The sequence below is a fragment of the Mercenaria mercenaria genome, chromosome 5 (genome assembly GCF_021730395.1).
Source record: "Mercenaria mercenaria strain notata chromosome 5, MADL_Memer_1, whole genome shotgun sequence".
Taxonomy (NCBI): Eukaryota; Metazoa; Mollusca; class Bivalvia; order Venerida; family Veneridae; genus Mercenaria; species Mercenaria mercenaria.
Genome location: NC_069365.1, coordinates 80,741,152 through 80,753,912, shown reverse-complemented (window position 1 = coordinate 80,753,912; position 12,761 = coordinate 80,741,152). Strand labels below are relative to the sequence as shown.

Genomic DNA, 12,761 nt, shown 5'->3' with positions numbered 1-12,761 from the left:
AAGGATATACTTCAAAAATCTTGGAGGCGATACGCTTATCGTCTTGTTTCAAAATATGTTATTAAAAAGCTGTAACTTTAAAAGGAAACAAGTTCCCATTATCAATAACTATGATGGAACCACTTTACACAGTTAGTGCTGTAGTGATTACTGCTCACGTGGTAAGGGATCAGCTTCGCTCTGTATTAAGGCGAAACAGGTAGCTTTTATAGTCAGATTTTATTTAATCACAATACTTTTTACATTTTAAATTTATTTTCACTCAGAACGAAAAATGTCCTCATTATCAGTGATATTGTTATCAATCATTTATGTACGGGTAGTATCTGCCAGCCTGTATCAGCGATTTTTGACGATAAAAGATATTCCGTGACTGTCCCATTTCATTGCGAAATACTTTTTTACTTAAAAAATAGCGCTGCAACCGAACGCAGTTATACAGTGTCGTTATAAGATATAGATTGCTTACTAAATTCCGGATGCATTAAAAAAAATGACAGACAGATCAGGTTGGTTAACTACACACAATTTAAAGTAAAGGATGTTAATAAATATGTTCATATTTCAATATGGACATTCACAAAAATATAACTAGTATTTAACTAGATAGCTAAATATGACAATATGTCTATAGAAATATCAACCAATTAAGAAACGATTTTTTTTTTTATTTTTCGGCGTTCATGCGAAATTAGCAACAGAATAGGATTGACAAATTCATGAATCGCGAATCATGTTTATGTTGCAAGAACACCAAAAATTAACTTCACTTCTTATCTTTACCTTATGTCTCCTTTCCATTTGTAAACAAGATAATATTATAAAATGCACATATTTTGTGATATTAAACATTAAAATCAGCTTCCCGGTCATTCTGTTCAACACACGGAATGACTGCGATGTCATCTAAGGAACGTTCTTCCTGACTTCAATACCGCGGTCGGTTTTCACTAAGCAGCGAGGACGTAAACTTCGCGCCTTTCTTTTGCTGTTCATTTTCAATGGAAAGAATAGGGCGAATGTAAATATTGTCACTTTTAATATATATAGCCAAATTTATTTATTTATTTATTTGGGTTTTACGGCGCACCAACACAGTATAGGTTATATGGCGCCAAACAGGACTACAAATTTTGGTTCCACATCTCATTTACATCGAAATAAAAACATAAGGTATGGAATCAAAATTTGCATACCTGCTGGAATCACAGAGTTACTGCGAAACCAAGTGTTAAGACCCTATTAGTCGCCTCTTACGATCATGCAAGGGTAAGGCAGTGGTTCCAATTCTTTTCATATACAGATCGTCCCAGAACCACATGGGGCGGATATATAGCCAAAAGATAATTAATTAAAACAATGAAAATGTTATAGATTTCTTTAATTATTTTTGTGAATGCAACTTATTTACACTTAATAATTATGTTTAGCGAAATAACCGAATAAATCTGTGCACGAATGACTATTCAAATGCCTAAATGTGTCATTTACTGAGTACTTCTCTGGGACATAATCAAACTTGAAACAAACAAATTTGCAAACGAAATTTAATTATGTATACTTGAAAATACTTCTAATATTATATTTTTTGTTCTTTTCTTCAAATATCTATAACATGTTGGGTTGAGTGTTTTACATTTAAGTGGCAGGGGCCGGGTACGTTTCTTAAATAAAATAGACAGATGTACTTTACAGGCATATATATTCAACTAGTTATTTATGATGTTTATAGAACTAAAGATTCCTGCGTACGAGTGATTATTGTGTAAAATAAATATGTGCTTGAATCGATTTTCCTAGCTCCGTGTAGACGGCCGAGTCTAAAACCTTACCTGACGTAACGGAAGTCAGACAAAATGGAAACGGTCATCCATCCATCCAGCTTCAGCTCAAATTTGCGGAAAAAGTAAACGGTATGAGACACTTTTTTTCCCACCATTTTTTTCGTCTGGCCAAATGGTTTTAAAATATGCATGTGTTTTAGGTCAGTCATTTGTAGATAATACGGTACAGGACGCGCAAAGTGTGCATTTTGGGCCATTTTTGTCTCAAAATTTAGTGTCCTGAAACTTGCGTTTTACTCATTTTTATCACAGAAGCAACAAAATCGGCAGGCTGAAAATGTCACATATTGAATTGCTAAGTCTATGCAATACATTCGCTCAACACTTGCCTTGAATTGATCAAAACTGGATTTTTTTATGGGTTTTTATTTCGCACTGGTATCAGCGCAGATTTTCGGAATTTTGATATCTACTGTCCCTTGCCCACGTAAGTGAATTCGGCCAAAATTAAATTTCGAAAAATCTCCTAATTTTTCACGGTTTTACATAGTTTAGAACCTCTAGATCGATATCTTAAACTTTCTAGGGACTTAAAACGCTAACTGACGGCACAGCAGCTCAAAGATGTTACGATGAGGACACATCAAGGTATGAAAGTCAATATCTGCACATCCGTTATTTTAGAATTCTACCACCATTAACAGTGTTTTAGTACGGTAAAAATATCGTTTTCATTATTCTTAACCCACGTAGCGCATATTTAACCAATCGGCTCTGCATTTCGTCAATCAGAGGGATGCTTTGAGGGTAGGGACCCCATGAAATAGGCAAATAGGGGGTGGGGCATTTTGTTTTCGCAAAATGATGCGAAAATTACTTTATATCATTTTAAATGACGGAATACGTTAAATTACGCCAGCAAATGATAAAAAGGGACGTATTTTACATTTTTTGTCTCGTAGTGACAAATTGCAAATTTTGGCTCATTTTGCGCGAGAGGGGTATGCTAATTTAGACGCTCACATACAGACATCTTTTCATGCTACTGAAATTATTTTTGTCTGGTTGTATTCGCAAAAGATGTATTAAAGTTCAGAACCAGTAAAATCCGCTTCTGGTCATAAATTGAAAAATCTTAAAGTGGCAGGGGCCAGTTTCGCATTTGGCCCGGGTACGTTTTTTAAATAAAATAGACAGATGTACTTTTAGGCATATATATTCAACTAATTATTTATGATGTTTATAGAACTAAGGATTCCTGCGTATGAGTGATTATTGTGTAAAATAAATATGTGCTTGAATCGATTTTCCTAGCTCCGTGTAGACGGCCGGGTCTAAATCCTTACCTGACGTAACGAAGTCAGACGAAATGGAAACGTTCATCCATCCATCCAGCTTCAGCTCAAATTTGCGGAAAAAGTAAACGGTATGAGACACTTTTCTTCCCACCATTATTTTCGACTGGCCACATGCTTTTAAAATATGCATGTGTTTTAGGTCAGTCATTTGCAGATAATACGGAACAGGTCGCGCACAGTGTGCATTTTTGGCCATTTTTGTCTCAAAATTTAGTGTCCTGAAACTTGCGTTTTACTCATTTTTATCACAGAAGCAACAAAATCGGCAGGCTGAAAATGTCACATATGGAAGTGCTAAGTCTATGCAATACATTCGCTCAACACTTGCCTTGAATTGATCAAAATTGGATTTTTTATGGGGTTTTTTTTCGCACTGGTATCAGCGCAGATTTTTGAAGTTTTGAAATCTACTGTCCCTTGCCCCCATTACTCCCACACATTTATTTACGATAAAGTTTACGTTGTAGTGATAATCATTTAATAGGTGAAGCAAAAGTAGGCTATAGACACAGTACATATGATATCGGTTGACATTAACAAATAACCTAAAATGTTTAGGAAGAGATAAGAGTATATATTGAATAGTTTTGGCATAATTCTTCACTAAAGATAGTAGATAAAATAGACGTTGTCGTAAAACAGGCTTTAATGTAAAGATGTGTGAAAACGAAGCGGCTCTCTAATTTCAGAACGTTACACAATTTAGTCAAATAGAAAATAATTCCCATAAGCATGACATATTTTTTCCAAATGTATGAATATAATATAAACAATAAAAATCGTTAATTGTGTGCTGATTGATAATGGATCCAATAGTGTATGTTCAACTATCAATGTGGGTCAGGCAATTTTCAATAAAAATAACTTAATTAGATGGCAGGTCTCCAATGCAAAGACAAAATATGATATCCGCAGTGATTGTATAACTTACCATAACACTGAATTTCAAACCTGTTTTGTAAAGGTTTTTTTTGAAAATTATTATTCCACAAGGACAGAATACGATAACAATACGAGAATTCTTGATTACGTTGACACTAAATCTCGTTTCAAAAGACTAGAAAATTTGAGTATGAAGTTCCAAAAGGGCCATCATATTGTCGTGTGCTGAATAATTCAGGGCGATAAAACTATAAGGCGCCGGGACAGTACAACACTATGAAACAACACGATAACACGATGCGACATAACAAATTACAAGTTATTGTATCATAATGTTTGTGTTGTCGAATCGTGTTTTTGTGCATTCGCCTATGTTGCCGGACTGTCATATCGTGATGCTTTAACGTCGCGGTCGAGGCAGTACCACAATAGTATCACGCGATAGTGTAATGTTGCCACGATGCTGAAGTCGACGATATGCACTAGACTTCGTAATCCTGGGCAGATGCTTTTGAATTCCAATCTGCCCAATTTTACGGTATATTTGTCCACTTCTACGGTATTTTCGCAATAATTCTAAAGATCAAACGTGCATCTGCCCACTTCTACGGTATTGTTTATAGAACGGGAACACGACAGCATGACATCACGATAGGATAGCACGGCAAGACGATGTGATGACGCGATATTAATGCTGTTCTGCGACATCGTGTTCTTGTGTGGTCGAATAGTGTAATCGCACTGTCGATCGTTGCCCTCTGCAGGATTCAAAACGCTGAAACAGTATGATGACCTCATCGGAGCATCATAAAGGAGTGCTTTTTAAATTTGGTAGTACACTTTATTACCTTTTTGCGACTGACTAAAATATGAAGTGACATTAAGCTTAAGTTTTTACTCATGAAATTTTTTAACAAAAAGTATGATGATAATATATTTATGCAAACTTCCTAGTCGCTTGAAAATTGTTGTCTTTAACTGAATGTGTGACGATTAAAAATTTAATGTAGTCTTTGAATACAAATGTTCAGATAATAAGCTGCAACGCTTTTTTTATTAGACGGGTGCAACAATACACTTCAAGATTACATGAAAATATGTAAGTTCGCAAGATTAGCTCAATAGTTCTAGTTCAATTTTTTGGCGGAAGTGGACCAGTAAAAATAATTAAAAAAATGCAGTTTCATGGGGCATGTCCGCCTTCATGAAACTTGGAAATCCTCCAAGATATCTCACGATTTCACAGTTCTTCAAGTCCTATTTGCTTACTGACACACTATCCTGGTCGACCCTTCTTTTTAATGTAAATTTAAACTAAAACAGTAGATCCAAGATCTAATTAATTGTAAAGAACAAAGTCCATGTATTAGAACAATTATGCAATCATGAACATTAATTGTTGATAATTTCAGTATGTGAACAATGGCCTGGTTATTGTTTATGAAATTTAACAGTCAAACCTGTCTATATAGACCACCACTGGGAGAGCCAAGACGTGGCCTTTATTGGGAGATGGTCTTTATTCACAGGTTGAAATAAACTGTAAATGTTAAAATGGGAAACAAAACATGTGGTCTTTATAACCAGGTGGTCTCTGTTCAGAGGTGGTCTTTAATACAAGTTTGACAATATTGATGATAGCAAAACACCTACTTACAAGCCAGATAAATTATTCAATAACCTGTTACTGTAGGTAAAATAGTACTTTAGTACTTTTATGTTTTTTCGATCGCTTTTTTAAATCCTTAAATGATGTTCGTAAGTCAGATAACATAATTAAGATTGATTAAGGCAAAGAAATACCACCAAAATCATTTTAATAGTAAGTTGACGTCCTGCACCCAATTGTATAAAGCCTGGCTAAGTTTAGCCAGTAGGTTAACCTGCTGGTTAGATTATCATTTTGTTTAAAATCCTCGTTTTCCTATTCTACAAAACTTTGGTTAGATTTAACCAGAGCAAGTTTCTGGTTAAGTTTAACCAACCTCTCTGACACTGGTTAAAAGTTAACCAAGATACAAAATGGCTGCCTTTATACCAAACGCCTAGACAGTTTAGGCGAATAAACAGACAAACTGACACATTGGTCAACGAGGAACTTCGACGACGCTACAGATTTGGATCTGATAATTTGGTAAGACTGGAGGACCTCATTGGGGATCGACTTCGACATGGGATGAATGAATCGACTGTACGACAGCAAATACTGATCGCACTCAACTTTTTTTTTTGGCATCTGGGTGCTTTTTGCAGTTATAAAGAGTTGAAAGAAAACTTTTAAGACGCAATATTAAAACTAACTTCATTTCAGTTATGACTGTGCATATGTTGTTTCTGAGTGATATTGTTTGCAGTGTAATTCTTCTTAAACAGTTATTTTCAAATGGGAAAATTCACATACATCTATCTATGATATATCAATTAAGAGAAGCCGTGTCATGAGAAAACCAACATAGTGGTTTTGCGATCAGCACGGATCCAGTCAAGCCTGTGTATCCACGCAATAGGGTCAGGGTCCATGCTGTTCGCTTACGGTTTCTCGAATTGCAATAGGCTTTGAAGAGCCGCAGTACTTAACTTATAATAACTGTAGCCCATTCTTTTGTATTCATGATGGTAATTGATTTACACAAACAGTATATAGTTTCTAATTGACAGTGACATAATATTATATAAGGCCAGGACACAATGTGTTGAATTTCTAAATGTATTATAATTGAAATAATATGAACCGCACCATAAGAAAACCAACATTGTGCACAGTCTGGTTAGGATCCATGCTGTTCGCTAACGGTTTCTCTGATTGCAACAGGCTGGTCTGGATCCATGCTGGTCGCAAACGCACTAAGTTGGTTTTCTCATGGCGCGGCTCAGATTTATAGCAATATATACACAGAGTTTAGACCGCATTTCGTTTCTGCAGTGTAACAGTTAGCCTATCTATCTATGTTTTAAGAACCGAAGCCACTATACTGAAAACGATTGACTGAAGAAGTTTGGAGATTAAGTTGATAACATTCATTAACTCAGGCAGTGCCTTATTTGTCTACATATCGTCTTAAAGAAGCAGTATTATACAAATCATGATTATCAGAATGATTTTCACGCAGTTCATGTAGGAGAGGAAAGTATGCCACTAGGTTGTGGTTGGTCTTAATGATCATAATACATATATGTCCATAATGCATTTTGCTCTGACTCTTGGTTTCTTTGCTGCTGGAGCTTCCATGTTTTGTTTTGTCTTCTGCCTTGACATTTCCGCGGAAATTACGTCACCGGAAGCATCAAAATACCATATATGACGGGACGGATTGGTTAAATTAACCAGTGGTTAGTTTTTACCAATTTGGTTATCTTGGTTTATACAATTCGGTAAATGAACTGGTTAGCTAATTAGAATTGGTTAATGATAATTTTATTGGTATCTTGTTTCCTAAGATGTTGGTTATGGTTATGGTTAATATTATGCAAATTAGCTAAACATACCTACTTTGGAGTAAAAATGTTACCATCAGTGTTACAAAATACTATTTAAGAAAACACTGAGAGACTTTCAGAACAAATCAAAACCGTTCGATACATTTAAACTGATTTAAAACTTAAAAAAATATTATTTTCTAATAAAATGTTGTCATTTTGTAACAATCTCATTAATATTCATGAATATGCAAATTAGTTAATTAATAAAAAAAATACTGATTTTTAAACGCCAATGTCTTAGCTCCATTTTGACACCATTTTTATTGCTTTATCACCAAAACTGACCAAGATATGACTGATTATCCTCTAGATATGGTCGTATTTTCCAAAAATGAACGGTTGCTATGGAAACAGTGAAATCTTATATAGTTCAAAAGAGTTTTTTTCATGGGAACATTTTTTATTTCGAAAGGGTTGGTCCTGCCGGACAATTTGGTACCTATGAAAAAAAGTCTAGTGGGGAGGGGGGGTGCATGGTAGACCCTATTGGCCCCCTACCTATTAGTGTTTAACCAATTTGACCAAGCTTTATACAACTGGGTGCTGGAGGTACATGTTTACCATGCAGAATTAAGGCCAATGTAAAAGTACCTAGTGAAGTAGCCAGAAATCAATGTTTTACAACCTGCCTAAGATACTTAAATCTAGCAATGCTATTTAAAATGTAAAGATGTGCGTGTTACCTAGGTGAAATATTTGTCAGCTCTAATGAATCTGAGAAAAATAAACACACTTGAATAATTATGAAGATTACTTCTAGTGACCAGACGTGTGATGCAGAGTTACTGCGATCTATAGATATAAAACGACACCTAAAACCTTTTACATTTAAAATTCTGATCAAGTTCACGTATTTATGATCAATATACCATTTAAACATACCATACAACCTCTCCAGATCGGCCCTCACTTAAGAAAAAACAAAACTTTCTATAACAACATCATCAAAAGTTCCCTAAACTGAAATTTTTTTTTTAACTTTACCTCTCCAGAACATTAACCTCTACATACCACTCAATATTTGTATCTCCAAAAGTATGTTTCTCTTCAGAGGTTGCATTTTATGCACTCATTTAGAAGAACTAACAGGAATATGTTTCGGAAGCAAAACGTCAGTTATCTCGGTTAGACTGAGCCAGTTCTTGGTTAGGTCATGAGAGACATTAGAATGTGCAACAACCTTCTTGCCCCCAACAAATCAACTCAAGTGGAATGCTAGTTCACATCTACATAGAATAAATTTCAATTCCGCAGTGGACCAGCAATAACATTCCTGAGTTAAAGTAGGAAAAGATTTACTTTTAAGTCTGTCATATGGCGACCCCATTAGCACCGGATTTGTAAACGTAGTCGATTATTGAAAATAATTAAGAATGATGTATATACTTATAAGACAATATATTGCTTATATAAAAATAAAATTTCGAATTTAATGAATCAACCAATTAACAGATTAAAGAGGTGTTTAACATTTATTAAAAGTGCGACGACATATTCATTTAGATTCATGTTTCATTCTATTTTTTGTTTCTTTCTAATTAGGTAATCCTCCACCATACCCTGACCCTAGCAAGGGTTTTTCTGGAACAGATGTTGGGGGAGCTTACACAACACAAGACAATGCATATCCACCACAGACCGGGGCGTATCCTCCACACGGTGGAGCTTATCCAGCACAGCCAGGATACGGGTTTTCGCAAAACTCGACAACAGCAGTGGTTTGTTAATGTCAATTAGTTTTCCTATGCAAAAGAAAACTATGTCAGTTATTTTCTCCGAATTATTTCACAAAATAATGAAATGCTATTTAATGAAACTAGTTTCTTCTTTACTAATACAAGTTCTGTGCAATTCTAGAAAGTTACAAGTACTCAGGCTACTGCTCTCTGTGAAAACTATGGTTTTCAACATCACAGTGGTAACTGTTTACAAACTTTTTAGCAGATGCGCAGGCGCAGGTAGATCTACAAGTTATACGACGTTTACTACGAACATAATGCATCATACCGGTATAATATCAGATATGACTGAACAAACTGAAGACAAAAATGTCTATTTGGGGAGCAGGTAGTGCTTTGAAATGCAATTGTAGAACTTTGATCGGAGTGATGATAAGTGTATAAATCAGAGTCATGTAAAAACTTAAACTGATTTATTTTTTTATTTATTAAACATTGGTTATGCTTTTTGCAGGTGGTGACTCAGCCAGGCTATACCGGGCACATTGTTATAACGCCACGGACCCCAGATTACATGATCGGGTCTATTTTTGCTTGTCTTTGTTGTTTCTGGCCAACTGGTCTTTGTGCTATATATTACGCATCACAGGTAAGTAGCATTTGAAACACAGTTTTTAAAACTGATGCTATAGACACAACCGTTCGTGTAACAAACTACTCTATAAACAAAAGAACCTATTAAGGAACGTAATTTGAACGTTAAAGTATCAATAACGAGCAGAGAGCTAAATATAATTAATTCATTGTTCAAAGGCACATTTTTTGTTATACAAGATTTGTCTTAAAAAGTTTAACTTTTTGTCTATAACTTTAATAATAACTTTATGTTTATTAAAGTTTATTAAATGAAGATTAATTTATGTGATCTCTTTTCATTAGCTACGTAAGCAAAAGGCCCAAGGTGAGCTTTTGTGACCGCTCGATGTCCGACGTGCGTCATGTGTCAACGATTTGTAAAACAAAAAACTTTTTTTTTTTTCAAAACCACTAGGAAGACATACCGTAACGACAAACTTCAAAGGAATGATCCTTGGGTAGCCCCATTTAAAACTTGCTTAAACAATTGAAATACAAGCAGAACATTCGCTGCCATGGCAACCGAAAGAAAAATCTTCTTGTCAGAAACTGTTTCAAAAATACTTTTAACATTAATAATGATTTCTAGCTGACCCACTACCAAAATTGTTAAAGGCATTCTATTTCGGTTAAATATATGGCCATCAAAGGGGCGGGGCTTGTTTTCCCTATATAACTACATTGTAAATTTCAAAACTTTTCTTCTTTAAAACCACTGGGCGGATTTACACTTACCTTCACAGAAATGATCCTTGGATGGCCCCTATCAAAATTGCTAGGGCAAATATGGCCCCGCCCTTAGGGTCATACGGGTTACCAAGACTTACGTACGAAAAACTTTTAAAATATATTCTTGTCCAAAACCACAGGGCTTAGGGATTTGACATTTTGTATATTATATCATCTAATTGTCCCCGACTAAAATTTTTCAAATTATCTCCCTCGGTTTAAATGTTGCCCCGCTCGGGGGTCTCATGGTTTATATGGTCTTATACATGGAAAGAAATAGAAAATCTTCTTGGCCTAGGTCAAGTATGATCACATGGTTAACATGGGATTATATAGGGAAAAGGTCTTGGTCCAGTGGTTTATATAGACTTGAATAGGAAACAACTAGACCTAGGCCTTTGATATTGTGTATGTAGCATTGCCTTACGGTCCTCTACCAGAAATATTGAAATTATCACCCTGGGGTGAAAAGAGGCACTGCCCCAGGGGTCAAACATTTTACATAATATTATACTGATATGGGTAAAAACTTTAAGAATCTTCAAGTCTGTAACTGCAAGGCCTAGTTTTTTTTATATTTGCATTGCCTAATGGTCCTCTACATCAATTTTTCAAATTATGTCCCTAAGAAGGAAAGAGGTCCCACCAAGGGTGTCCTAAGATTTACAAAGACTTAAATAGGAATAAAAGTTAAAAAGTATTCTAGTCTGAAAGTTCAATGCATAGGCCTTTGATATGTGGTTTTATCATGGCCTAGTTTATATCTAACAAGATTGTTCGAATTATGCCCCTGGGGTGAAAAGAGGCTCCGCTCCGCAGGTCAATTATAGGAAAATACTTTGAAAATCATCAAATCATATTTTCTAGACTGTTTCTTTAATATAATAATCTGATGTAGCCAAGTGATTAGGGATCACTTGGCTGTGACCTTGGCTTTCTTACCTAATTTTGGTCAGTTAAAATACTGTTGTTTTTTTTTAAGATAAGTCTTGAAATTTGGATGACATGTACATTTTTGCACATCAATCTAAAAACTGACTTTCAGTGACCATGAAAGTGACCTACTTACCTGCTTTCTTGCTTTATGAAGAAACAGTCTTGAAATTTGAATGACATGTACAGTTTTGCCCACCGACATTAAAACTGACTATAAGTGACGATGAATGTGACCTACTGACCTACTTTCTAAATATTTAAACATCAGATTGACATTTCGTACATGTAGCTCATATTACCCAGGTAAGCGATCCAGAGTCATAATGACCCTCTTATTATTTCTACCATTTTGAAGGCAAGACAATTGGCGGCTGAGGGTGATATGACTGGAGCAACAAGCATGTCGAATAAAGCGAGAAACCTAATGATTTCCAGCGTTATCATAGGGGTTATTTGGATAACCCTTGTTGTTGTCCTTCGAGTGTCTCTTTATGCAAATGAAAGATATAATTATTAATTGCGAGCTGTGATATGACAATATATCAGACAAACATACGAAGAACCAGACCTCTTTTATCACAATAAAATTTTACATATGTGGATGGATTTTTGACTTCATAAAGACGTGTTACGGCTGGTAGGTTCATACCGATTGTTTCTTGTTTGGAAATACTGCTAATATGAACTTTATGATGACGGATTTTCACTAATCATTTCTTTCACGTCAAGAAAGGAAATACCATCATTTTTTTCTTTATCAATAAGAGATAATTGTGTAAAATATTTTTATACGACTATACCCCACAGCAGAGCTATTGTAAAAGTGTCTTCTTACGGTTGTAAGCGGACACTTTATAAATAGAACTGTCTTGTATGAACGGACTCTATCAGTTAACTACCTGCACGTGAAAATCGTGAACGAAGTCATAAACTGTGCCTGATGGAAGAATGTCCCATTTCAAGGTGAATTAATGTTTGGCTATCTTCTGTTGAAGGTATCAATATTTTAGAATTGCAATGCAAATAAAGCTTTTTAAACAACACAAGAAAGAGTTATTAATTTCAACTTATAAACAGAACGGCAATGATAGCTTTAGACCGCAGTCGGCATAGAACATCTGCAATACCTGACAAATTAAAAATTAAGTGAGCCGCGCCATGTGAAAACTACTATGTTCCGTTAAGGCCAGCGACTGCTCCCTAAGAAGGCGAATGTACTAGTGTACGATGACGAAGCGCGACAGTACGATGACGATAACACGACAGTCCGATGGCGG

General features: G+C 35.3%; 1 protein-coding gene across 1 annotated transcript; it reads left to right on the top strand.

Annotated features, from left to right (window-relative positions):
* The first annotated feature begins 369 nt into the window (after window positions 1-369).
* On the top strand, window positions 370-12,653 carry LOC123557757 (proline-rich transmembrane protein 1-like). The gene is made up of 4 exons (XM_045349425.2): window positions 370-509; window positions 9,047-9,222; window positions 9,698-9,832; window positions 11,840-12,653. Exons 1-4 carry the CDS (start codon window positions 494-496, stop codon window positions 11,999-12,001), a joined length of 489 nt encoding a protein of 162 aa, XP_045205360.2. The 5' UTR covers window positions 370-493; the 3' UTR covers window positions 12,002-12,653.
* The last annotated feature ends 108 nt before the right edge of the window (window positions 12,654-12,761 follow it).

Excerpts from the sequence above, each read along its gene's own strand:
- LOC123557757 (XM_045349425.2), top strand. Across the intron at positions 9,223-9,697 it reads AAAACTCGACAACAGCAGTG|GTGGTGACTCAGCCAGGCTA; the intron begins GTTTGTTAATGT and ends TGCTTTTTGCAG. Across the intron at positions 9,833-11,839 it reads CTATATATTACGCATCACAG|GCAAGACAATTGGCGGCTGA; the intron begins GTAAGTAGCATT and ends ACCATTTTGAAG.